The sequence below is a fragment of the Ailuropoda melanoleuca genome, chromosome 4, assembly GCF_002007445.2.
Source record: "Ailuropoda melanoleuca isolate Jingjing chromosome 4, ASM200744v2, whole genome shotgun sequence".
Taxonomy (NCBI): Eukaryota; Metazoa; Chordata; class Mammalia; order Carnivora; family Ursidae; genus Ailuropoda; species Ailuropoda melanoleuca.
The window spans coordinates 22,444,974-22,472,680 of NC_048221.1; the positions used below are offsets into that span (position 1 = coordinate 22,444,974).

At 45.3% G+C, this 27,707-nt stretch overlaps 1 protein-coding gene across 1 annotated transcript in view; it reads left to right on the top strand.

Moving 5' to 3' along the window:
• CACNA2D3 (calcium voltage-gated channel auxiliary subunit alpha2delta 3) overlaps positions 1-27,707 on the top strand; it is a 488,288-nt gene that overhangs the window by 184,804 nt on the left and 275,777 nt on the right. The window contains exons 8-9 of the mRNA XM_034658484.1: positions 15,550-15,628; positions 25,952-26,085. Of these exons, the coding sequence (XP_034514375.1) occupies positions 15,550-15,628; positions 25,952-26,085 (213 nt within the window). The remainder of the gene's footprint in view (positions 1-15,549; positions 15,629-25,951; positions 26,086-27,707) is intronic.

The window sequence follows — 27,707 nt, forward strand, 5'->3', positions numbered from 1 at the left end:
TTTCAGTCCTTTGGTATCGGTTGAGACCTGTTTTGTGACCCAGAATATGATCTGTTCTGGAGAACATTCCATGTGCATTCGAAAAGAATGAGTATTCTTTTGTTCTGGGGTGTAGTGTTCTATATATATCTATGAGGTCCATCTGGTCTAGTATGGCATTCAAAGCTCTTGTTTCTTTGTTGATTTTCTGCTTAGGTGATCTGTCTATTGCTGGTAGTGGAGTGTTGAGGTCCCCTACTATTAATGTATTTTTATTTATATGTCTCTTTATTCTGGTTAAGAGTTGGCTTGTGTATCTAGCTGCTCCCCTGTTGTGGGCATAGATATTTAAAATTGTCATATCCACTTGTTGGATACATCCTTTAAAAATAATATAGTGTCCTTCTGTATCTCTCACTCTGCAGTCTTTAGTTTAAAATCTAATCTGTCTGATATGAGAATTGCTACCCCAGCTTTCTTTTGAGGTCCATTGGCATGAAAAATGGTATTCCATCCCTTCACTTTCAGTCTGGATGTATCTTTAGGTTCAAAATGAGTCTCTTGTAGACAGCAAATGGATGGGTCATGTCTTTTTATCCAATCTGCAACCCATGGTGTTTTATGGGTGCACTTAGGCCATTCACATTGAGAGTGATTATTGAGAGATATGATTTTAATGATGTCATGTTGCCTGTAAAGTCTTTGTTTCTATAGATTGTAAATAGTTCCCTTTAGACATTAAATGTGGTTGGTGGACCTTCAGAGGGCATGGCCCTCTCCTGTAGGCAGCCACATTCACGCTTAGTGTTATGCCACTTTGGGCTCAAGACATCGGATGTTCTCCAAAGGGGAGAAGCATGACATGAAATGATGATTTAATAACCATAGAAATAAGATTTCAGCTACAAACATACAGGCAAAACATGGCTTGCTTGATTGCAACAGGTCTGGATGATCCTTCACATAGCTCTTGGCCTAGTCTATTCTTCATGACCTGGAGAATAGGGCCTGCTTCTAATTTTCAGTGGAACATCCTTACAAGACTTGTTTAGTCATTTCCATAATCCTGAAGCTCTAACCTGCATGTTTCTACCCAGAAATCTTTTCTGCATGGTGTTGGGTACTGGAGCAATATTGCACCCCTCCTGCCTTGCACAGACCCCGACATGTAGTAGGTGCTCTGTAAATATTGGTTGAATGGAATTGAATGCAAATTTCTTATGGTATCTTTCTGAAAAATATTTTCTTATAACAAAAGTGTTTCATGTTCACTGTAGAAAATTTTTTAGAAAAACAGATAACAAGAAAGAAAGAAATATCATCTGCTAGCCAACCACCAGACATTATGGCATTAGGTACTTTTTGCATATATCTTTCCATTATTTTTCTCTGTGTGTGTGTGTGTGTGTGTGTGTGTGTGTGTGTATAAAATAGACTGGATAAGACTATACACGGCATTTTGGAGCCTATTTTGTTCTTTTAGTGATGTCTTTCCAAGTCATTAAGCAATCAACTTTACCATTATTTGTAATGGCTTCATGAAAGTTAATTGAACGAATGCACTATAATTTAATCCCCTTTCTGCGGGTACATTTAGGTGGTTGTAATTTTTCTCTAATACGATCAGCACTGCAACATATATCCTTTATGTTAAATCGTTGCACTGTATGATGGTTTCCTTGGGCAACATGGACAGTGAAACAAAGAAAACATCCATCAAGACTTCTGAAAAGACAAATTACTTTGGTGGGTAGAAAGAAAGGCAGAATATCAGACATCTGAACTTGCTCTGAACAATGAAGGGCAACAGCATCCATCAATGGATAAATGTTTAGAAACTGTAGAATGTGGACTATTATATTAATTTGATTTGTACATTTTAGCAAAATGAAGAATTTCAACTTGCTGGTTAAAAAAAAAATGTATTTGGAGGTGATTTCCTAGAAGTGGATTGCTGTGTCAATGGTTATGTGCGTTTTAAGTATTTGAAAGATATGGCCAAGTAATTGTCAGAAAGCTTATGCCAGTTTATATTCCCACCAGTAGAAAGGCCATTTCCCAATAGTCTCATTGTCATTAACAAACCATTTTCAATTCCCTAGCAAGAAAACAAAAATACACCCAAACTCCTAATTTGTATTTGTATTTGTCCTTTAAAGTGAGGTTGAACATTTCATTCTTTGGGGGTTTCTGTTTGTTTGTGTTGCCATGAGTATTTCTTCCTCTTCTGTGATCCAGCAGTTCATGTCCTTTGACCCATTATTTTACTCTCATGTCAAAGTGTTGCAATTAAGAAAATGAGCTTTGGAATCCCATAGGCCTTAAAAGGGTTTGACAGCCATCACTTACCAGCTGTGTGACCTAGGACAGATTCCTACCTTTTCCAAACCTCAGTTTGCTCATCTGTTAAACGAAAATAATGCTAATGCCTGTCTCGTTGCAATCCTACCATGTATGATACGTGGCAATGGACCAGTGCTCAACATAGTTTTAATGCCATACTGCTCCCTGGTTTCTCTTAGCATCTTCCGCTGCATCCATTATGATGGATTATCCCTGCTTAGCCTGTACTTGTGCCTTATAATTGCTTGCAATAACTGCGTTTATTCATTAATTTGACAAATATTTGGGGGCAACTGCTATGGGTCAGGTTCTGGATTAGGAATTAAACAATAGTAAACACAACTGATCTCCATCATGAAGATTATACTTGTGTGTGTGTGTGTGTGTGTGTGTGTGTGTGTGTGTGTGTGTGGAATAGAACATCACCAAGTGACAGACAAATAAGCTAACTGTAAATTGCACTGACTACAAGCAGAAAAGCAATAGGGGCTGAGACCAACCATAAAAGGGAGACTTATTTTAGACAACAGGGTGGGGGAGGGACTTTGGGAGGTAGAAAGTTTTGTGATAAGACCAAAAGGATGGGAAGGAGATGGCAATGCTAAAACATTTCAGTGTTGTGACAGCAGCATGTGCAGAGGCACTGTGGCAGATAAAAACCTTCAGGTGTTGGTGAATTGGAAAAAGGTCATCCTGAGAGGAAGTGGGTAGGTGGGAGTTTGGCAATGGTGAGGGTCAACCTGGGGTGGGATTGTGGAACAAGGCAGGGGCCAGAGCATGGGTCGGGCATGGCTTTTGATTCTTATTCTAGTTGAAAGCAATGCCCCTGAAGAACTTCTACCAAAGGAGGTACACTCTCTGATTCTTATTACAAGAGGCTTTCTCTGGGATCGGATAGCGATGGAAAAGCTCAGATAAGAGGCCTGGCTGGTTATCCAGTTGAGAGGTGTTGGTAGCTTGGACTAAGTGTTAGCAGAGGGGATGAAAATCATAAGAACTATATTTAGCAAGAAACTTCCAAAGAAATTATTTATTTCCCCATCCCATGCCATTAATTAGTAACTTTCAACATTGAAGTCATTAGAAGTCACCTAGCATTCTAGAAGAGTAGGTTTCCAAGCACAGCAGATACTCTGGTCCTTTCCTCATGCAGCCTCATGTCCTCAAACTGTTTGCTCCTCCAAGAAAAGCCCTAATCTCCCAGAAGGTGATGTTCAAGATGGGAAACTATAGAATTTCCTTGCTGACATTAGAGCCAGCAGCTTTGACCAATCTTGAGACTCCCAAGTGGGAGAAACATATTTTGGGAAAACAGTTCAGCTCCAGGACACAGGATCTATCTTTCTCTTCCCTTGACACCCATGAAAAATCCTGATGCAAGAAAAATAACAAACCAACAAATAAGTAAAACCATGATGGTGAAGAAACAAAATAGGTTCTAGGTCCCAGGACTAGCAACTTCATGTGAGTTTATATATTTTGTTCTATTAAAACCCATTGTTCTTCCTGGTTTACATTTCAGATTTGTCTGATGCCTCCCAGGCCATCTTTTCCCACCATCCCTGTGCATTCCATGGTGATTCTTCTGGGTTTATAGCTTCTTTCCACTGCAGGAAAGCTCCTGCTGGATATAGGTGGTCTTTTAGCCCACATGACCCGCCCTCAGTGCTTCTTGGTCACAATGCCTTTTACACCAACTTATTTGCATGACCAATAGTAACGTTCAGTTGTTTTTCTCTAACACGTAAAACTTGGGAGGGAAAAAAGGAAAAAAATGTGGGAAATGCTTAAGGGTTCATTTCCAGGAGCAAAGAGTTGGAGGGCGGGGGAGATCGGGAAGGGTTCTTTTGGCTTCAAATATCCCTCCAATGAGTGCACAAAGCTGTGAAGGAAAAGAAGGACTTTATAGTTACAAGCATTTGACAAAATGTAACCCCCTTTCATGATAAGAGCACTGAAAAAATTTATGACCTAATCATAGTAGAGCCAATAATAATAAAAGGAGAGCCAAAAAAACACTTCCTCTCTGTTGGAGGTGTTTGAGCCCTCAGCTCGAGGGCAGCCAAGGCCAAGGGGAAACCCCGGATAGCTGTAAGGCTTACAGTCTGTAAGATTAAAACATAACAATTCTTAGGATAAATACAACTCCTACTGATTGAAGAAAAGACATAAATTTTCTTCTGGGGTTTCTCAGAAAGAAGGTATGTGCCCCCAGTTGCCCCCTGGAACTTTAACTTGCTTTCCTGCCCCAAAACAGTGGCTCTCAATAGTACGGTCTTCAGCTGGGGGCATGCTCCCAGAGTGAGCGTTTGGGCTCTTGGGAGCACTGCAATCCCTGCAGGAGGCAGAGGTCGGCGTACAGGTAATGAGCATGTATTGGTTGCCAAAACCCCACAGGTGATTCTGATACACTCCCCCCCCACACACACACACCCAGAGTCATGTCCCTACCTGTCTGCCTCTTGGAGAATCACAGGTAAAATGGAATGAACACTGTCCTCAACAATATCCTTGTGGATGTCTGATGAGCCCTTGACTTCTCTTACTGACAGTAAGCCCCAGAAGGTGGCAGGTGATTTGACAGCAGAAACTGCTATTTTAGGCTAATTCTTAGTGACAGGGAGGATTGGTTGGGAACATAGAAATGACAAGAACTGTACTAGCTTAGAATTCACAACAGCTGTTGGTTTTAATGAGTTCAAGAATGATTTGGGCAGAGTTCCAAACTCCTAAATCCTCGACCTATGACCTGCATGGTGCTGATTCACTAGGGGCTCTGTGGAGGGAGTGTTCTAGCCAAATGCATGCTGCTTCTGACTTGGGGCTTTGGCCCCCGTCCCACATGAGGACCACATTTGTGCCCAAGGCCAGGTGAGTCTCGGTTCTGTACCCTGATCTGGGTGGCAAACACAAACTTGGGGGGGCGGGGAACATTAAGGAATAAGGAACTTTTCTCTAACGTCCAGACTGGCAGGTCAAGTCATGCCTTCAAGCTTCACACCTCTGGGCCTTTTCCTGCACATTTCTCTTTAGGGTGCAAGCAAGATGCCCCACTAGAGATCTCCTCTTAGAAAGGACCCCCCACATATACACTCTTTCGTGGCACAAACCTTGCCCAAACCCCTACCATTTTGGTTCCATTTAACAGCAATCTTGCCATATGGGTAGGATTATGTTAACCATAGTGCCTTGCAGATAAGGAAAACGAGGCTCAGAAAGATCAAGGAACTCACCCCAGGTTGCTTAGTTCACTTGGGGAAGGCCCAGATTCTAAAAACTGGCTGTGTCCAGTTCTCAACCTTGCCTTACAACTACTGCATTCTGCTCACCTGTCCACCCAGCCATTCTTGTTTTTCATGAAACTTTGCCATCTGTTCAAACTATCCCAAGGTGGGGGGCGGGGGAAGGAGACACTTCACTGAAAATTGCTTGGAATAGTGAGCATCCCATTACCATTGTGAGGTGGTGTCTTTTCTCTGCTAGGTAATACCTGAACCGAGCAGTTATTTAAAATACAATTGACTTCAGGCTTTGCATGGCTTCCATCTGGAATCAAGGGGCTGCACCTAGGAAAAAAACATACTATGAAACTGATGATCCACCCAGGCGAGGCCTCAACTAAGACACCATTTTCTGGCTCCTGAAGATGAGATGGTATAACAAAGACCAGAGCTTTCCACGCCCCCCCCCATTTCTTTCTATTTATTACTGAGCTTCAGTATAAAAAATTTCATAGGGGAAAGTGAAATTTCAGCTGGTTGATAGCAGATCAGTCTGGAAAAATAGGAAAGCATTTAAAATGAATTTGGTAATGAAGGAAAGAGCTCTAACCCTGATAAATTCACGAGTATCTCATGCTGACTTATTTTGACTTACTAAATTAGTGAAAACAAATGGAGAGAAAGTGGGTGACTGATACTCTCTGAGAATCAACTACATCCTGGGCACTGAGTTGGGTACAGTTGCCTCATTCTACCCCTACAACATCTGCATTTCTGTTGGGAGGAAGAAATAAGTATAATTCAAGAAAATAAACAAGTCATTAAGATAACCACAAAATGTACCAAGTATCATGAAGGAGACAAATGGGATGAGAGGGAGTTAGCTATAGAAAGCGAGAGAGTGAGGAACATTCCAGGCAGTGAGACAGGTGGATGCAAAGACCCTAGAGCCAGAATGAGTTTGTCATGCTTCCAGGTCTTCTGGGCATCTTAGGTGTGATCAGGGGTTGGGGATATATTCCAAGTGCAATGGGAAATGGGAAGACATCAGAGGGTTCTAAGCCAGGGAGTGATATGATACCAAGATGTTTCATGAATGTAACTATCAGCATGCCAATTTGTAGAATAATTAGTTTCCCTTTTACATAAGCAGATCTTCTGATCTGTTCTGCTAAATTTAATGGCTTTACACACATGAGTTTGTGTTTTTATTCATGGTGTTGAATCTGAAAGCCTTCTTGGAAGAAGGGGCATGCCTGTGAACAAATCACTGTTACCACTTGGTCTCTCCAGGTCTGAGAAGGCAAGGGAAGCAGGGAGGGACCTTCCAGCCCTACAGGTCTGTGGGCCCTGTAGTGGTGATCAGCAGTCTGAACCTTGGTGATGAATTTGTTTTAAGAGCCCTTATATCAGCAGAAAAGGATTTTTATGGTATTGCCAGTCAACACGTGTTTGAGTGTTAGCTCTGTGCCAAACATTGCACTAGATTCTATGGATTCAAAATGAATGAGGTGGGGGTCCAGTCTGTCCATTCCATCCCTGCTCCTTTAGATGTGGGCACCCGAAGACTCCATGAGGTGATGTGCCAACTCAAGGTCTATAGTGGTGCCTCTTCTGTTTCAGGGCTCCTGGTATGTCCACCTTGTTCCTACATACTGGGGACTCATTCCCAATGTGAGGTCTGGATCTGGTCCTGGATGGCCAATACCTAGGACTCACCAATCACTGGAGAATGGGCATATAAATGAACAAACGAACTTCTTTCTCAATTTGGCAAGCACTGAAGATGAACAGCTCGTTTTGATTGTCCAAAGAACACAGTTTGCTTTTGCGGAATTCTGAGCGCAGAATACAAAAAGTATGTAAAACAGAGGTTCTTAACCTGGGATCCAGAGGTGCCTCGGAAATCTGGGTCTTTGGTGGAGGAAATGCCCCACATCTCATGAATCTTATCTAAATCATGAATGTACAGCCTTGGGCATTTTTTTGTAGGGGAAAGTCCACAGCCTTTGCTAAAATCTCAATGGATCTTACAGCTCTGCCAAGGTTAATAGAAGTTGTCGTCACTGTAATTCTAGTGTTAGGGACTGTCAATCCCATTATCCTTGGTAAGGGCAGATATCAGTGATGACTCCTCAAAAGCCTCCCCTAGGAAGAATCTTCTTCTTCACCCACAATAGCCTATTTCCTCTTTAACCAGACCCCTGGGCAGGGTGGAGGGGGTGTCTCTGGATGGGAGATTTGGCTTTCCTCAGCCCACTTTGTTGAGTTTTACCGCAGCAAATTGTCTCAAATACACTTGAATGCAACTCTCTGCCTGGAACTCACTGCTTGTGACCGGTCCTTTCATCTATTATTGGGTTTCCTATCGATCAGGCAGGGAGTGGGTGGAAGATCCACGTGTTACCCACCCGTAAGGAAAGTACAGTCTGAGGGTTTAACTAATTGCTCAAGCTCACCAAGCCAGTAAGTGTGGCATTTGACCCACCTGGAGCCCAGGTCTCCTGATTCCCCGCTGTTTTGAGGGTACTCAGTATTTATTTGAATCAGACATGGTAAGGCGCACAGACATAGAAATGGCTGATGTGAAGGTAGTGTATTATACCGGTAGTTCCCTAGAAGCAAGGGGCATGCCGTACCACGTGGAGCTGCACCAAGGGGAAGGACCAAGGCAAGGTGAGTGGGCAGAGAGGGGGAGAGGGAACTAGAACTGAAGCCTTGTTGTGGTGTCTATGGGAAGAAAGAGGCAAAGCAGGATAAGCAGGCGTAGGCTTGAATAATATCAGTGGGCTCTGGGGCCTAGGAGCTGCCCTTCGTTGTCCGGTACCAGGCCATAGAGTGATTAGGACAGGTGGATAAAGGTCCAGAATGTGAACACCTGATAAAAAGAGGAGGTCTGCGTTGGTTGATTTGCATTCAGAGATGCCCTCGCAGGCAAGTCATTTGTCGTTACCTGCAGGAATTAGCTCACACTGGGAGGGGCGGTTCGTCCAAGACAGCAAGGCCCCAGGTATCAGAGCATCAGAAATACAGAACACGAAAAGACATCGTGAATACCCTGGCTTTGCCTCCTGAATGAAGGCCATGGGGCTGGAGAGTCGAATGAATTGTGTCACCACCTTCGAGGAAGTTTGCCGCTTGACTCCTTACTGCTTCGTGAGACAGTGTGTCGTAGCCTGTGCTCTCCAGTGCTCACTCCATTCACAGTCTCTGGGTGACTCAGACACATCTTCTCCTGCGCCTTGACAAAACACAGGGCCATCTGACTGGACTTGTCTTCCTGCTCGGAAGATCACAAATGGCATTTGTTTCTGAATTGGGATATTCTCAATACCACACATGAGGCATCAGGCACTGTGGTTGAGAGCAAAGAGATGATACGGACTCTTAGAGCATCCCCCAAATGACAGTCCATTTATCATAATGATCTATGATATTCATTTGTTGAAATTTTATTACTTTTGTAATCTAATTCAATTTGTCCCACCGTATTGCTGCTCAGGGCAGTGTTTCCTTACGTGCCCATCCTCCTCCTTGGGGTAAGGTTGTTTCTTCTTTTATTAGGAGCATGATGGCTTCTAGATTAAAGCGGCCTGCTCAGTGTAACTGTTTCCATTGGCATCAACCTTCTCTGGGGCTACGACTCCCCTTTCGATGCTTTTGTGAGGACGTCATTGGCAGTGATTTATGAAGCATTTGGGGAATAATCAAGTTGCAGCCCTCGTCTTTCGCAGAGAGTTTGAAGGTTTTATTCAGAGGTGCTTCTCCACACCAGAATTCATTGAAATGAGCGAATAAGAGAAGTAGGTTAGGAATCTGTTTTGTGAAGATACAGATCGAGGACATATTCAGTCGTAGTAAATTGGCCTTTAAGACATTGAGACATCAGGAGACGTCTTTCTAAAGCCGAGGTTGCACACCATTTCTGAGAAATCCCGGAGCTGTTTTAGGGAATAATTGGATTGGGCAGTGAGTCTGAAGGGGCATGAGCAGGTGGGAGGGCGTGAAGGGGGTGCATGTGCTCGTTTGCAGAGGCTGACACTTGGCTGAATGAAAATTTGGAACCCATGGATACGGGCACTCAGAGGTACTGGATGATTCTTTTAGCAAGTGCCATTTATACGTATAATCCACATAAATTGCATGTTTTATAAGGTGCAAGTACTAGATTTATAGTTAAATGTCATTTTAAAATGCAAGATTGTTTTCTTTCTTTCTTTTTTTTTCTTAGTAAGTGTAAAGACTGTGTATTTGGAGGCTTCTAAGTGTTCTGTCCTCAGCCCTTTCCTCTGCATGTGGGAGCAAGAGTGGGGTTATTGTCATTTCAAGGAGCAGCTTTGGGTGTGAAGACTCGGCTCTAGCTCCAGACATGTGGGTACAGATCTGCCCTTTCCTGGGGGGAGAAGGAAGTAGAGATGACAGATCCTGCTTGCCCAGTCTGGTTGGTGTCTGAGGTTCCTGCCTTACTGGATTCACACAAACGTTAAAAAAAAAAAAGAAAGAAAAAAATGTCCTCTTCATCCATCTTCTCTATTTTTTTTGCTTAACCACGTACAGGATTATAAACTCCTGGAAGTTTAGCCTCAATCCTTAGCAATCTATAGAAACACATTGTTTGAAAAGGATTTCTTAATTCCTGGCTCCACTTGCCTTTGCTCACGTCTCACCTTCTTGGTATTTTTTGAAATGTGTTGGCGTCCGTCTACCTATGTCAGGCCCACCATGGGTGCTTTGTAAAAATGTAGATCTGTGGCCTACTTAGTCTCAGTCTCTGGAGAGTGGGTGTGGGGGTAATGTGTGATTCAAGGTCCCTGGTGATTCTGATGACAGGTGAAGTCTAAGAACTCCCCCCTCCCTGGCCAGAGCCACTGTCATCGCTCACCTGGAACATGTCAGTGGCCTCCTACTCCAGTGTCTCTGCTTCTGCCCTGGCTCCCTCTGTCTGTAGTTCTCAAACTTGGTTGCACATTGGAACCAAGGGAGATTAAAAGACCCTCTGCTCCCGAGGATCTGATTTATTTATTTATACTTGGAGGAGATCTGGGCATTCAGCATTGTAAGAACATCACAGGAAAATCAAATGGGCAGCCAAGCTGAGCATGACTTGTTCTCCACATTGTAGGCAGATTTACCCTTTTACAAGATCATGTGTCGCCCATGCCAGGCTTCTATGCAGTCTTTTCTGTAGTTCTGGTCTCTAACAGTGGTTGCCAGGGCCCTCTTGTCTGTCCACATTCATTATCCATGACTTGTCCTGGTTGACTCCACTCTATTTCCACTGGTTTCTTCAGTGTCCCCTGAGCATGCCTATCTCAGGGATTTCATACCTCCTGTTCCCTTCACCTGGAACATACTTCAGCAATAGCCATGTGTCTTGTTCCCCCTCCCTCACTCCTATGTTGTCCAGGTCCCTGGTCACATGTCACCTTATCAGGGAGGGCTTCCCTTCCCCTCTTCCTAAAATAGCAGCTTTCATCACTCTCCATTGCCTTACCCTGCTTTATTTTCTTCATAAGCATTACATCCAACAAATAAATATTAGATATGAATTTGCCATTATCTGTTTCACTCTCATGAAAATGTAAACTCCCTGAAGACAGAGAGTTTGTTGTGTTTACCCATTTTATCCCCACCAGCAAGAACAGTCCCTGGTTCATAGCAGGTGCTCAGATGCTACTTGTGACGGACAGATGATGCCCTGCTACTTTGGACTACCTCAAAAGCATGGTCAGTGGTGATATCCCATTCATTACCAAAGGGACGTGTGTGGTGGGTGGCAGCCTGTTTTCTGGCTGTGCAATGTGTCCATGATAGCTCTACCCAGGCACTCTTCTTTCTCTCTTTTAATGGCTACAGAAAGAAGATTTGGTTCATTATTATAAACTCAGGCTACCTATATTCACCCAAGTTGAGAGGAACGATACCTCTCAAATTTCTGGTGGGAATTGCAGCTACATCAGTGAGAGCATAATCTGTTTTTTTTTGGAAAAACTGGATTGAGTTCTTTTGTTTGTTTCACTTGGGAAATTTTATACTAAGCAGATTAAATTAAGTGACTTTGAACTTTGGAATGTCCACATTTTAACATTTTATTAAGCTTAATTGGGTTTATAGAACATTTAAAGACCATACACACTTAAATGGGAGATCAAAATGAACTAACAGGTTGATGCAGACTTCTCCCCCTGACTTTAGGCTACATTAATGAAAGTGATGCCTTTGGGCCCAACTTTCTGGGGAGCTTCCATGTGTCCTGCCCCTGCTGTGGTCTGGACTGTGCCATGGTTCTGTCCCTTGATATTCTGTGCTGTGAACTTGGCTTTCAGAACCACCTCTGATCTGAAAAGTAGTTGAGCTCAAGGCCGACTTGTGAATATTTCTTTAATGGTGCTTCTTGGGGAAGAGATCTCCAATTGTTGGAAATAAAATCTATCTGGCGACAGAATCTGCTAATGATAGAAATGAGGAGCCATTTGATTGTTACTCCTCGAGGTTTTGCACTCAGTTAATTGGGCAGTGGAGTATGGCAGCCCGCCCAGGAAGATGCAGGGCTGGGTCGTAATGTCCACATGTCGTCTCTACTGGTGTTACATTTTCACTGCTACGTTGAGTCTTCCTAGGTCCTTATAGAATGGTTGAGGAAGCTGCAGTGTGATTACTTTCTTCTCATTAAAATGATCTTTAATTACTAAAGCAATATTTGTTCACTTGTAAAAACATTCAAGTGGTATAGACGTTTGTAAAGTATAAAATATAAATCCCCTTGAAGAAAAACAGGGTTCTATGCTATTCAGTATCCTGCAACTTACTTTTTCTTCCCTTATCCATTCATAGTGGATACCTTTCCACCTGGGTATATGGCTACACGGTATTCTACTCCGTGATTACACTGTAACCGTTTTAACCAATCATCTGTCAAAAGAAACTTAAGCTGTAACAGTTTTTGACTATTACAAACCATGAAGATGAACATTCTTGTACATTTGTCATTTCTGTGTCTTTGTGCAAATGTATACAATGAAATTATAAGGTTTTAAGAAGACGTGCAACTCTACAGTTTTTCCACATGCCTACCACTTCCTGTCATCTTTGATACCCGCTTGGCCCCTGCAGGCATTTTATTTGGTATCTTGACCATAAGATAAATGCCTAGGGGTAGAATTACAGGGCCTAAAAAAGTACAAATATAAAATGCTATGGATATTGCTAAATTGCTCTCCAAAATATTTGTTTTGGAGTAAAATCCCCTCTCTTTTGTTGCCAGTTGAAAGGCATCGCATGAGAAATCCAGGGCGTGAACCAAGTATCATTTGATGATGTTTATTTTATAGGCAGAGATGTGACAAGTCATTCCCCTGCCGTTTCTACTCAGATAAGGAGGCCAGACTGCTGCGAGCCAAGGGCGCCACATAAATGGAAATACTGAACATGATTCTGATTTTCTTTCATAAGCAATAAAATAAAATACAAACCAACAAAATAAATATAATGCCTGTAATTCCCTTAGCATGCACCTGACCCGGGGATGGTGCTAACTGTAGGACAGGGCAGTGGTGTAGGAGCTTGGAGGGAGTGTGGGGGCTGTGATGCTGGTTTCCATTATTGCAGTGATTGTTAGCACAATTCTTCTTGAGCAATCATGTCGGGTCTGAAGTTTGGCACAATCCTACTGGTTTTCCAAATGGATTGCCATCTTTTTAAGTGAGGGATTACAGATGTTTTGCCAGTGATTCACAGCACCGTTCTGGAGTTTTAACTCTGCTGCTGAGGGAGAACTCAGTTTATCCTGGGGTTCTTCGTCTGGACGGCAGAAGAGGTTTGGGACGTGTAGGTAGCTTTACCTGAAAACAACTGGGCTGCCCTGTGCTAGATCTTTTCCTCTTTGCCCACAAAGGTAGACGCCTGGCTTCGTTGCCTAATAGCTATCCCATAGCCTTCTGTTTGTTAAGAGCCAGGGGGGATGCAAGTTTTGATCGGTTTAGTGTTTTCCCTTTAAATAGCTTAAATTTGAAAGAAAGGTGAAGATTTATGAAAAAAGCATGGGTCTGGGTCTCAAAAGACTGGATTGCAGTGCTGGTTCCTATGGGTGCAGGATGTGGGCCATGTGGCTGGTTGGGGTCTTCTAAATGGACAGAACCAGCATCTTCAAGAGATTGAGAGGAGGACCCAGTGCTAAACTGAAGTATCTGAAGACCTTTCTCTTTGAATTGGGACTTGATGAAATTAAGCAAATCATTTTATTTAACCGGACCTCAGTTTCCCCCTAAATCACATATCTTCAGCTAAATGTCAGCAGTGACCAGGCAGGAAAAGTGAACAGGGAAGTGACTTTTTGTAGGGGGGAGGTCAATGATAACTACCTTGGGCCATATAAGGCTGACTTTTCTCTTCCTTTCCCTGAGAAAAGCCAGAATCTCCCAATTAAAAAAAATAACAAATAAATAGATAACATATCCTTTCTCTCTCAGTGTGACTCCATTGGGAATAGTGTGGAAAAGAGTGCGGGGAATGAAGAGAGGCAAAGCTCTCTTTGCCTGCTCACCTACCCAGGAAGAAGCCCCCTAGGAGCTGTGATGGATGGATGGGCTGCTTTGGTGCACACGAATGAGGACTGGCCGAGGCTACGTGATGACAATGTGTATTTCAGCATGTCTCTCCAAACTAGCCTTTAAGTTATCATGCCCAGATAGGAGAATATTTATAATTAAAACAAAATCTGGGGGTGCCTGGCTGGCTCAGTCAATAGAGCACACGACTCTTGATATTGGGGTTGTGAGTTCAAGCCCCACGTTGGGTGTGGAGCCTACTTTAAAAAATATTCATTCATTCGTTAAAGCAAAATCTGCATCTTTATACTCAGCTAGGAGCATTCATATGTTTTTACCCATTCATGTATTGAGTTTTAACGTTCCAAGTACTGTGCTCCATCAGGACACAGCCAAGGAGAAAGAGACATGTCCCTTCCTTCCCTGCATCAGGTGGACAGTCTCGTGGAGATCAGCCTTACAGGTGTAACCACACAGATACTAGTTAGTGACAACGGTAACAAAGGCACTGAAGGAGCAGTAGGGGTGCTGAGCCAGTCTCGATGGGCTGAGGGGACATCAGCTGGTAAAGAGCCTTTGGGGCCCCATTCCCAGCATCTTCATCTGATGGCATGTCTTCCTTTAACTTGGCCGCCAGGAGGTAGTCATAGGACTGTGCTTGGCCTGCCAGAAGAGTTTTGTTTGGACTGGGTACTGTTGACCCACGCACTGTTTTAAATTTGAATTCAAGGGCTGTAACCCTTTTAATCCCCTTTCTTCCATCTGACCCTCAAGTATTCCTTTGGGAGAGGGGTGGTGCTCTATTTCAAAGGATTCTGGCCTCGTGAGAGAGAGTTGAGAAGGCAATAGAAAATGAGAGAGCCAGGGTTTTACATGGGCTCTCTGTACTTTGGGAGCCAAAAGCTTAAGAAGGCTAAAAAGAGTCCCCATTGGTCTCCCGGCTACAGGCTGTGCCTCTGGTCCCAGTTAATTACCTCCTAAAATCATGCCAGACACCACAGATGGTAAGAATGTCTGCAGCCTGTCCTCACCATTGGGGGGAAACATTGAGGGTCTTTTGGTGGCGTTCGTATTCCCAAGAAGAGCACACTCTGCATTTCCTGTGTGGATGAGGAAAATGGTTGCGGATTTGGTCCAGACGGAGATGATCCTTGCCCATATGTATGCCGCACACCCCACCTCGCGATGCTGCCCGTTTCCCACTGCAAGTTGCTTTCCTCTTTCGTGAGTTGCACACCGAAAATCAACCACCACCAGTGCCATATGGTTGAAAAGATCAAAGCCTCCAGTTCTGAATATGTTTCTAGCTGACTGTACTTCAAATGTCTTAAATATGTTCCTACAGCTGGGAAGCCTGGGGCATTAAAGCGGTAAAGCACGTATGCAGGAACCAGGCATGTGGTCTGGGCAGCGCGGTGGAAGGTGCGTATCGCTGATGCCTGTGCTGCTCTTCCTCCCAGGTCCGCATCTTCACCTACCTCATTGGGCGAGAGGCTGCTTTTGCAGACAATCTCAAGTGGATGGCTTGTGCCAACAAAGGTACGTTCCCCCCACGAGCTCGACTCCCGAGTAACTTCCCCTTGGATGCGCCGAAAGTGGGAGAGTCAAGAGAAAGTAGAAAGTTCTAGGACAAGGCTGGGAATCCTAAGATAAGGTTTGGGTGTTTCTTAGTGGCGTTTGATAGACTTGGAACAACTTCTCCCAAAATACGTTTACAGATTTTGAGGACATCGTCAAGCGGAGTGGTTAAGACTCTGTGCTTTGCTTCATAGTAGCTCGGTGAGCTTGGGGGAATGACCACGGCAGAGTGATTTACTGTGCATCAAATACCCATGTGCTCACTCCCCATTCTCAGTGCCCTTGCAGTTAGATGGGGGCCTCAAGATGGGCTCTGGCCAGTAGGCTGTGAGCAGAACCAAGCTGGGTCATTTCTGGGATAAAGTGCTTCGGAGCTGGTATGATAGTGTCCGTACTCTGTTTTCCTGCCCTTGTGAACTCCGTGTTCCATATGGAATAGTCATGAAATGACGTCATCAGCCTGGTTCCCTGAGTGACCAACAGGGACTGTTGTCCTTCTACTCCCCCTCCCCCTCTCCCCTGCCAGCCCACACTGGATATATATATGTGTAATCAATAACCCTTTGTGTGAAGCCACTGAGATTTCCAGGTTGGTATGTTCCCATAGCATAACTTAGACTGCTTAACTGTTAAATTCGTTAACTTTAAACTGCTTGAATATTCTAATCTTCGAGATAGGGATGTTGATAATAGTTCTTCCTTTGATTCCTACTAAATATCAAGATTAATGAAATGGTGTATATTAGGTGCCTGGTTCAATGCTGGGACGTGGTAAGCACTCAATAATTGTTGCCTTTTCTATATTCTGAAGTCTGTTGATTAATAATCCCCCATTGTGTGTCAGAAACAATGCTTTGGGGAAGGCAGAGGGAGGGAAGGAACAGGGCCCTCTAGTTTATGAAGGACTTCCTTCCTTTCATGCTACATATGACCAAGAAGGCAAAGCATAGGGGGCAAATAGGTGGTAGAGTCCAGACTGCTGGAGTCTTAACCTAGACTCCTTGAGTTCAAACCCAGCCTCCGCTGTCCACCACCCATGTGCAAGTTACCAAGCCTATCTGGGTCTGAGTTGTGTCACCTACAGAACAGGGGTAGTGATGACAACTGCCCCACTTATTGTAAGCCTGAAATGAGGCACGTAGGTCAAGCTGGTAGCGCAGTGCCTGGCACTTAAATGCCCCATTATTTCCTGGTGCCATTTTGATCTGTAGGCAGGTCTTCTTTCCTCTCAGAAGCTACAAGCTCTGTGAGAACAGCCTTTACCTCTGATTCCATCACGAGCGCTGGAGGAGGGCCCAGCCTCCTGTCTTACTCAGAATGAGTGCCCCTTTAATGTTTGAAAAATGAGTAAATTGGCTATAAACACTTAGAAAGGAATATATATCCTATCACATGGTAAACTGGTCTTGATAGATTTAGGTGGTCTCTTTTTAATATTATTTCCTAAGCCAACCATTATTTTAAAAAGGTCCAGCGTTTGTGCCTCAGTGGAGGAAACAGGATTCCATGAAGAGTTGCACATCCCAGCTCTTAAGAAAAAGTTATTTTAGTTGCAAGCAAGCAAAGTTGCTCTCTGAAATTAAAAAGAGGAGTGTTTTGGAGAGGAAAAGGAGTGACTCAGAGCCCAGAGTAGGAAGGGAAGCTCATGTCTCATGAGGGACCAGGGAGCTGTGTTTCAGTTCTTTTCCTCCTTGGTTTCTTTGTACACTCCTTGGCATTCTTCCTCTCTGTAGACAGAACCCCCCCCCCCGCCCCAGCTATGGTACAATCTAGAAATGACCACCCCATGCCATGCACACTCATCTGTCCACAAAACACACTGTGGACAAGACATGATATTAGAAAGAAGACTTTGTATCTTCTCCACTTGAGACCAATCAGCACTTTAAATTCTGATTTCAAGTCCCTTCCTTCACCCAGAAAGATTATGACCCCTCAGCTTGGTCCAGGACTCCTCGCTGCTGAATTGGGTGTGGGCAGAGGTAAGCCCATGGAGAAAAATAGATGTGTTCTGGCACGGTCTCAGCGCTGTGGTTGGGTGGGCATAGGAAGTGAGTAGTGAAAAGGTGCATGGTCAAGCAAATGAACATTGCTCACCCTTCCCCTTGCTTGACATTGTCTCTGAAATATCTGCTTCTACTTGGAACCGTCCTTTAAGCTAGTGTCAATTCCCTCATCTAAAAAGTAGAGAATGGCATGGGAGGTTTTAACATTTCCTTGAAGGGCTAACATAACACATTTTACAATTATTTTAGTTTATTGGCTGGCTTGCCTCACTAAAAGGTACCAGCAATTCGGATCATCTCAGAATAATGCATCTGGCTTCGATTCAGGGCGAGGTACACGGGAAGCATAGGCATAAAGATATGGGGACTGTGTGGATCCCAGATTTCCTCTGAGTGAAGAGGCCATTGTTGAAATAAGTTTTGGAACTTTGTTGACATTTGAAAACCTTAAGCGAGCTACACTTTTCCCCATTTTTTCCTTTATTTTGTGGTCTTGAAAAGAAAGAGTTCCTTTCCATTTTCAAATTTTTAAAAATGTTGCTGTTATTCCTGCCACATCAGATTGCAATCCTTCCCATCAGCTAGTACGCCTTTAGTCATGGGTTCTTGTTTTTACCACTGTCTGTGTCCAGCTGATGAAAGTTACTCAAATTGAAGTCTTGTCTTAATCAACTAATATTACACCATAATTTCGTTTTAGTCATTGTTTATAAGAATCTTCGAAGCATCCTTTTGAAGACAATTTAGTCAACTCCGCGTATTCCAGGGCCTGGCTATAGAATGTAGCCCTTTAGATTTAGAAGTTCTGAGTACAGCAACTTGGAAAACCCAAGGAGGTAATAGTAGCTGCTTAGCTGGCTAGGCCGTTGGATTCCAGAGTGATCCTCCTTCGCTTCCCGTACAAATCCGGTCCTTGCCTTCCCTGCCAAAGCAAGTCTCTCTCAAGAGGTCTGCCCTCCTCACACTGCTTCTTTTCTGAAGGGCCTTGGGAATAAAATGTCATTGTTTGTCACTCTTCAAAGTAGCAGTTGCCATCAAAATGTTAGGTTCCAGTCATCTGTGCCCATATAAACATTGGCTTCACGTTGCGTCAGTTATGGGGTTTTAGACCACGTAACATCGGTGAACAAGTATTCTTCTATGGTCATTAATTAAATCATTGTTTATAGTCTCAGATTGTTATAGTATGGAGGCAGCATAACATTTTTCATCTCAAGTGACATGAGGTCCAGAGGGGGCCCCCCCCCTTACATATTTTCTCCCTGAGTCAGCCAAGTTCTTCAGTGAAATGAAGCATTAACATTCGGGGACCAAAACAGACCCAGGGAGAGCCCAGGGGAGCCCAAGGAGAAGCCTGCTGGCTGACTGGCCAGAGTGACCCAGGAGTCATAGGGCCAGCACTGACCTCTCCCCCCGGATTGGTGGCCGAGGACCCACTATCAGTGCTGATCTTCTTGCTAGGAAGTCTAGTAGCCATGGAGACAGTTCTCAGCCACTGCACCTCAGACACTGTCCCCTGGAAATGGATTCTTGAGGACTTTGATACCCCTGGCAGGAGTTCTCTGCCTTGTCCAATCTCTTAGCAAAAACCAGAGAGGCCTGGAGCTCATCGGTTTGTTTCATTTTATGCATAACTAGGTCCTAGCTTGAGGGAGCCAGCCCTAATGAGGCAAAGCAGCAAACCATTTTAAATACATTAAAACAATCATTGCCACTGTAGAATGGCTTGTGGAATTTAAAGCCCTGCTTTCACACTATTGGATAAACAACCGAACTGGGGAAGCAGAAAAGAGGGGCTGACTAGCCCAGATATTCCATAAAGCCATGATGACCTTCTCTAATGTTCAGTGTGCCAAGATTTTAAATGAGCACTGCCTGATTCTCCTTCAAAAATCACGGTGAAGGGAGTGTTTTCCAGCTGTGCAAATAAAGAAGGGCCTCTGTGTTTGGGTTCTCAACCAATCCGTCATCGTTAGGTCGAATGGAAACGCCGCACAAGTCTCTCTTGGTTGTCTGCTCAGCTTGTCCCTTCTTGATGGGTTAATGGTCATTTTCTCCTCATTTGAAAGAGAACGGGTGGACTGAGCCCTCCTCAGAAGTTCAGACCCACAGTCTTTTTCCATCAAAAAATTCTTAACTTCACTCTACCTTTCCAACTGTCTTGTTCTCTGACTAAATTTATGAGGCCAGAATGGTTGTAGGTAGGGTTGAGGGAAAAGTGGAAATTAAAATGTTTTGCCATTTTGGAACAGGTGGGAGAAGGCAAAAATGTCATTCAGATACATTTGTGTAATTCTTTTGTAAAAAATGTGTACCTTTTGACCAATATCCCCCTAAATCCCACACCCACCCCACCCCCCAGCCCCTGGTAGCCACGTTCTACTCTCTGGTTCTACACCACGTTTGGCTTTTTTTAGACTCCACTGAAATTTCACATATAAGTGACATCATATAGTATTAGTCTTTCTTTGTCTGACTTCTCTAGTACGGTGGGATGGTATCCGTATTATCCCAGTGGCAGGATTTCCTCCATTCTCGCGGCTCCATCCTGTCCCGTGGCGTGCGTTTTATAGAACGTGAGGCTTGGAGTGCAGAGGATAATGGTGATGAAGCGGAAGATGGGGCTACGCTGCCGATCACAGCTGAGCATGACGCACTGCTGGCTCGGTGACCGGGAGAGCGCCAAGTCCGTTGTGTACCATCTCTTTTGACTTCTTAAAGCTTCAGGAGGCGCGTGAGCAGGAAACAGACCCAGAGTGACTGGCAGCTCGCCCCAGGTTAGCAGCCAGCGGGTGGCAGGGCCAGGATTCAGGCCCACCAGATCCCATGCCCGAGCGTAACCCTTCACCGGGCTGTGAGGTCGTCTCTCTCTAGGGGGAAGAAAGATCTGTTTCATGGCAGACTCTTGCATGCTTGCCATAATATGAGAGAAGCTAGAGAATGGAATTTAGAGATGGAGGCAGGATTTTAACAAGCCATCGCTAATAAAGGCTGGACGAGGATTTATACCCAGCTTGTGTGTCCCAGAAGTGGTCCCACCTCCGCCTGTGTAGGCGTGTGGTCTGGTTCCTGACATTTCACAAATGGGGACATTCAGGCTCTGAGAGGAAATGAGGTCGGGGGAGCCGGCTCGGCAGCAGAGCTGCAGACAAGCCAGCATTCCTAGCTCCATCGCGTGATCCTTCAAATTATTTTTTCTCACGTGCAATTTGAAATTAGAAGTGTATTCTTATTCTCAAAGGAAAAGGTTTTTCTCCTAAATTTGAGGGTCGGGCAGATTCTGACAGCTTCACGCTCAGGAGTGATACCCGCAGAGACAACGGGGTGCCCTGCCCTGGGGGGCATCCTCTCCCAGTGGGTTCTTTCCCACTCACTGAACATGCACCCCTCAGCTCTCAGGGCCAGCAGACCTCTTCCTGGGTCTCTGTGAAAGGACCTGGAATTGGGGAGACAGAAAGCTGTTTGTAAACTGTACATTTTTCTACTGAAATAAGTGTTTTTTTTAGTAGTGTGTGCCGTTGACAGGGAGGGGAAGATGGAATACTGGGAGGGGCTTCCAAGAACACTGCTGTTCCCTTAGCAAATGCAAATCCACCTCACTGCCCACCCTGTTGCCCTGGCAAGACTGAAGTCTGAGTATGGGCTTGCTTGTTTTCAGCTTGTCTTCTTTAAGAGGGGAAAAGCCTTTGAAAAGACTCGACAAGAGCAGTGTCCATCACACCAGAGGTGGAAAGGGGACCTTGGCGTGTGAGGTGCACAGCCAGTCTCCCACTGAAGAGAGGCCTCTCGGGGCCCTCAGCTCGGGCACCCCTGCAAAGCTGAGTATGCAATGATGTGCGAGGGGGCAGCACATGCAGACTCATCTTTTAGACAAGGGCCCTTAAGAAATCTCGAAATGAGGGTGGTAAAATCTCAGAAGCACAATGCACCAGACTGCATGTGGTCGATCCCACTGAAGAGCGGTAACCCAGAGTTCACAGAAGGCTCTGCAAGGGAATAAGGTAAATAAATTGATGTTAGGTAGAAAAATGAGCAGACCACTTGTAATAGATGGCTAATTTCAGCATTAATTAGTCCTTGGTAATTACCAAATGATTGCTGATTCTTTTTTCTTACATGATATATGAAGTCCAAAAAGGCACATTAAAGAAGAGAATAAACATTCAAGAGCTAGAATTTGAAAGAAATTAAAGTGAGGGGGAGGGAGGAGGGAAAGTGGCCAGTCCAGAGAATGCAGAGGGAAAACAAGGGAAGCCCCTACAGTTAAAGCCAATGCGTCCAGCCCTCCGGGACTTCCTGTTATCCATCAAAAGGTACATTTGTTAATGAAAACTTATATGAAAACATGGAAAAACAAAGAAGAGCCTTTCAGAAGGGTTTTAGGTTATAGTGGATTGGGGCTAGATGATAAATTTGTGTTAAGCTTTGCAGTGTACTGTATTAATAGTATTTTTATAACTTCAGCTTCTCTTACCTTTTATACATCTGCTATCCTGGTCTATGTAGTGAGATGTAAGTCAGAACTTGACCTGGGTTTTCAGTAGATCTTTGATGCTAATTTTTGGGCATCTCCCAGGAACTTCAGAGAACCACGCATTTCCCAACCCCGCCCTCAACTTTCTCAGCCACCCAGATGCGAACAGCTCATGAAGGGCGCCCTCTTGGGACAGGACCTCTGAGCAGCCTTGCCTGACCCTTCCCAATATGGGAAGAGGGAGTGTCTTTGGTGATTCAGAGCAAAAGCTTTGGAATCTGATGCATCTCCATTCGAATCCATCCAGGACAAATTACTGAGCTCTGTGTCCTCACACAAGTTGGGCTCTTGTGTGGTCCAAGTGCAGAGAGGCAAGGTGAACCACAGACCTCATGAATGTCCCTGCATTACTGTTGGCTCCCCCAGACCCCTGGGCCTGGTTCTGGGAATGCCACTCTGGATAAGACAGGCACCAGCTTTTTGTAAGATGTCATGGAGCTGGTGTTCCAGTGAAAGAGAGCAGAGGAAAGAAAGAAAGTGAAGGCGGGGTGCAGTGAGCGGAATGAGTTCCTGCAACAGATCTCTGAACAATAGCAGAAGCCAGCCATGGCAAAACTGGATAAAAGGTGTGCCAGGCAGAGGGGGCAGTAAGTGCAAAGGCCTGGGGGTGGGGGTGGGGGAAGGAGCATGGCCTGTGAGAGAAAGCAAAAGGCCAGTGAGCTGAAACCATGAGCAAGTGTGGGAGGACAGAAGGGGATTCCGTCACCTACTTGGGGAGGGGCTAATGAGGGAGAGTCTTGGCGGTCAGGGTTAGAAATCTGGATTTTATTCTAACTCTGAACTGAAGGTGTTTTAGGGTTTTAAGCAGAGAGATGGTGATCTGCTTTATACTTTCGGATGATCCCTCTGACTGCCGGCAAGAGCCTAGATAACAGGGAGAGGGGCACGGAGGCTCTGGGGAACAGACAGTGGAATCTTGTAGTCATCTGGGAGCAATGGAGATGAGAAAGAGTATTTTCAATATATTTTAGAGATAGGGCCAGAGGAACATGCCATTGGATTAGCTATGGGGTGGAGTGAGGAAATGATGACTATCAAAGATAATTCTTATGTTTTTGGCCTAATTGGGCAGTGGCACCATTTGCTAAGATGGGGAAGACCCACCAGGGAAGGAAGGGGTTTGGACAGGGAAATTGGGAGTTGGCTTTGGACAAATGGAGTCTGAGAATCCTGTGAGTCATCCCCACGGAGGTGTCAGGTATACAGTTGGCTATGGCTCTGTAGCTCTGGGGAGAAGCCAGCTTTTCAGAACTCTGAGTACGATAAGCAAGGCCAAGTGAGATGATGTCCCAGTTCAATCCCCTTCCAAATGTGTGGTTGTGTTTCCTTCCTACCCCCCCCCAATGTAATGATCTGTCTCTCCATCCTCCTCCTTACATTCATTCCCTTTCTTCTCTTGGCTCGATTTTGGAAAACCCAAATCAGGGATTTTTGCTGTTGGCTTTGAGCATGAAAAGGAAAATGCAGACAACCAAGAAAAATCCCTCCCAAGAGATGCTGGCCTCAGTGCACACTTGGTACAGGATCCCCAGGATCTCCTTCTCCTCTCATCGTGGCAACATCTGTCTCAGCTTGTCCTTTATGCCTTGTCTGTGGCTCTAAGACCCTTCCTTCAGAGCCGAGATTTGCCTACTAGAGAAGTGATGAAATGTTTTCTTGCTGATTCACACACTGACTGCAGCCGCCGTGCAGGAAGGATGATAACTGTGAATGCTCCCCGTCACCAGTGACGCTTTTGCAACTTGCTTTCCCACCTTGCCTCCTAGAAGGGGCCACCTGGAAGCCTTGGGAGAGCCCTGTCCCAGATGGGTGTCCCTAACTGGAGTGCCTGGCCTCAGAGGGAGTGCCAAGGTGCACACGGGCCCCCTCCCAGGCTACAAGCTAGAACAGGCACTCACAGCCCACCCCTTTGGGGCCCCGTTTCCCCTGGAATGGGCGAGGCCCTGGCCCTGGACAGGAGTGACAATGCATGTTAATTAGCACTGTGCAGAGCTGTCATCAGGAAGCCAGAAGCCGCATGGTCCCAACCTGGTTTGGGGTTGGCACAGCAAATTCAAACCAGCTGGCCTTTGTTTGGAAATGCCCTGGGAGGGTCCTGCCCCTTTCTGGACAACAGAAGGGCTGGCATTTCCTTTCCCGGAGCATGCTTTTAGACAAGAGGTTCCACAAACACTGTCGCAAGTGCTGTGTCTGGTCTGGCTTCAGGGGCACACGTACCCTTCTCTGGTTTGTTGGCAAGTAGGACATGCCATGAGCTTCGTTATACGGGTCCTTATATAAAGGCACAGGGAGGAAACATGACTTTTGTCCGTCCAGTGCCCCCCTTATTAAAATCCTCCCATGACTCCCTGCCTGGGGGATAAAGTTTAAACTCCTTCCCAAGGTCTTGTGTGACAGCCCTCCTGCTCGTCTCTGATTTATAGCATCTGACTTCCAGCCCTTCTCCCCCAGCTCCTTCCTCCAGCCATTCTGAGCTCTTTTCAGCTTCTGGAAGAAGCTGACTCTCACTGTGGGCCTTTACTCATACTTTACTCACACTTTCCTGGATACACTGTTCTCTAGCTAACTGGGGTCAGCTGCACTGACCCTTCCTCGGGGTTTGATAGGCTGCCCCTGCCGTGGCTTTCAGCTTAATATTGATTGCGCTATTTTGCAGTTGTCTGTTTACTCAGAACCGCCAGGCCCCAGGAGGTAGCGGCCATGCTCATTTTGTTAATCCCTGTTTCTCCAGTGCTAGGCACCAGGAAAGCCTTCCATAAATAAATGGAAGGCCCCCCCCAACCCCGCCAGGGATCCAGACCTTGCTCAGTTCCTGCCTTCCCTTCTCATATCTCCTAACCTACAGCAAAGCCAACGGGACCCCATACTGAAGAGCAACTCAAGATCAAAACGGTGTCCTCATCCACGAGATGATAGCACATTTAGGACTTTTTCTGTTACTGAGAAATCATGTCAACCCAACATATTCAAAAGGCAGGTCTGGTAAGCACACGAGGCGTGTGAGCTGGAGTTTCCACCTCAAACACACAAAGGACACAAAATCCTGTAGGAGCGAAAGGCGCAGACGAAGAGACTTCTAAGCATGGGTACACCTCGGTACTTGCTCCTGACATGTGTGAGAACGTGGGCCAAACGCATCTCTCTTGTCTGCCTCGGGCATCTTACCTTTAATGTGGGCACAGTTGTCCCCACTTCATCGTGTTCTCGAGAACAAATGAGACAAAGCTTATCAGCTGTTGGGTAGATTTTGTGCCCCTTCAGATTAATCATAACTATTGTTACAGTTATAAAAATGAGCTGGCCTTTACGTTTTGTGGTTAATAGTTTTCCCATTGGAAATAAATCCACTAAAGTAAAAAAAAAAAAAAAAGTTCCAGAATAGCGTGTAAAGAGGACTCCCCCTTTCTGCCAGAGAAGGTGTAGCTGAATGTGGAAGTGTATGTGTCAGTGTGTATGTATTGAAAATTGAAAATAGTCTGGGAGGACATTCTCTACAGAGTTAGCAGGGCTTCCTCTGAGAGCTGGCGTTATGGTTGACCTTACTGAGATTCCTTTTGCTTGATTATATTTTCAAGCACATGAGTACATTACTCATGAAGTGGGTGATGGTAGAGAGGAGAGGCAATGTTTAAAAAGGATAAAGAAAGAAACAAAAGTAGCTAACCAGAGGCCAAGAAGGCATGGCATGTGCCCCCTTGCCAGTTGCCCTTCTTCCTGTTACTAAGCTTGGTTCTCTCTTGGCAGGATTTTTCACCCAGATCTCCACCTTGGCTGACGTGCAGGAAAACGTCATGGAGTACCTGCATGTCCTGAGCCGGCCCAAAGTCATTGATCAGGAGCACGACGTTGTATGGACTGAGGCTTACATCGACAGCACTGTGAGTCCCTGGGGCCCCTGGGGGTGGCCTGAGGGTTTTCCTCTGTTAATTCCAGAAGACCGTGTTCACCTTAAAAATAAAACTGTCAGTTATTTTCCTAGCAAAAATGGGTTTATTCAGGAACAGCAGAGAATTGCAATCCAGGACAAGCAAAACCAGAGGCGAGTCTAACAAACAAAAGAGAGAGGAATGTTATTTTATGGAGAAGGAGAAAGTTGGGAAGGACTGTTTTGAACGAAAATCCACTGGGGTTCGGAAGTTCGGGGTGACGAGGATTTCCCGTGGGCTGAGTTGCAAGGGTGCTTGACTTCTTATAGATGACGCAATGTTCATCTTTTTCCCGTTGGGGCCTGTAACTGAGGCTTCTTTGCTGTTGGAGGATTCTTCTGGTGGGTCTGTACTTGACAATACTTCCCACCGGCCTCCCTTTCTAGCACCCCCTAGCAACCACTTTAGTGAGGTTTCCCTTTATTGATTTTTACAACGGCAGTTCTCTTACTCTTCCTCCATGATGCGGCTCGATGACATTTGCCTTTGTGGTGCGGTTTGTGTTGGTCCTCTGGGCAAGCAAGGTTGGTGAAAAATCATAATATCAGAACGTAGCCGGCACTTTTGGAAGGAGTCTGGTCGGCACAGAAAAGTCCCTTTTCGCTGTGTATTCTCTAGTAACTTTGCTTTCCTTCTTTGTGTACAAGTTCTGTCGGTGCCAGGATTATGGTCGTGTTAGATTCTGTCCTCGCCATCTGAAAGGCCCGGTCCTGGTGATGAATCGTGGGGCCTCAGCTTGGGAGGGTGACCAAAGTTCAGCTGCAACAGGGAGCTGGAGCCACGGTAGAGGCCACAGCTGCATTTTCTTCCCATAGACAAGCAGGAATATGCTTCCGTGGTGGTTATAGAGGCACTGGATTGCTCTTGGAACTCTGGCCACGGGCTCATTCTAAAGCCAAATTCCAAGCATAAGAATCTGATGCTGAATTAGAGTAAAGGGAGGAGCTTTGCAATCATCAAGCAATGGCTCAATGGCCGGGTTTCTTGTGTAATTTCAGGGTGATTTTTCATAGTGATAATGAGTCTGATGGGAGTGGCGTTTTTCATTTATTGATTGTAAATGTTCTCACGGGGCCTCTCTCCCATCGTTTTTGTTGGGATTAACATTGCATTAATCACTGTAACCCAGACACAGCTGTCCTCTGGAGTGATTGCAATGGCTGTGGTGGGCCGGCTTTTCTCTCCCTGAGCTCTCTCACTCTGCCCGCATTTCTGGCAGCTGCAGGCAAATGCAGGGCTGGAATAGCATATGAGAACCCATTCTGGGGCCGCTGCGGCAGCCTGCCGCACCTCGGCCTAAACAACATGGTGAGACCACGGAAATATGAACTGGTCCATCGCCCTGCATAGAGATGGAAGTTAGGCTGAAACACCTTCTCTGGTTGCCAGGGAGGCCGGAGGCTCTCATCATTTTCACAGTCTGCCCCCAGGTTTGTTTAGAAGCATGGCAACAGAATAACTAAGCTGCCCCATTTGCGTGGGCACCGTGCTGACAGTCATAGCCTAGGGTCAGCATGGTGGGTTCACCTCTTCGTAGGTGTGGCCGAGTGAGGCAGGAAAAGCAGGGGTGAAGA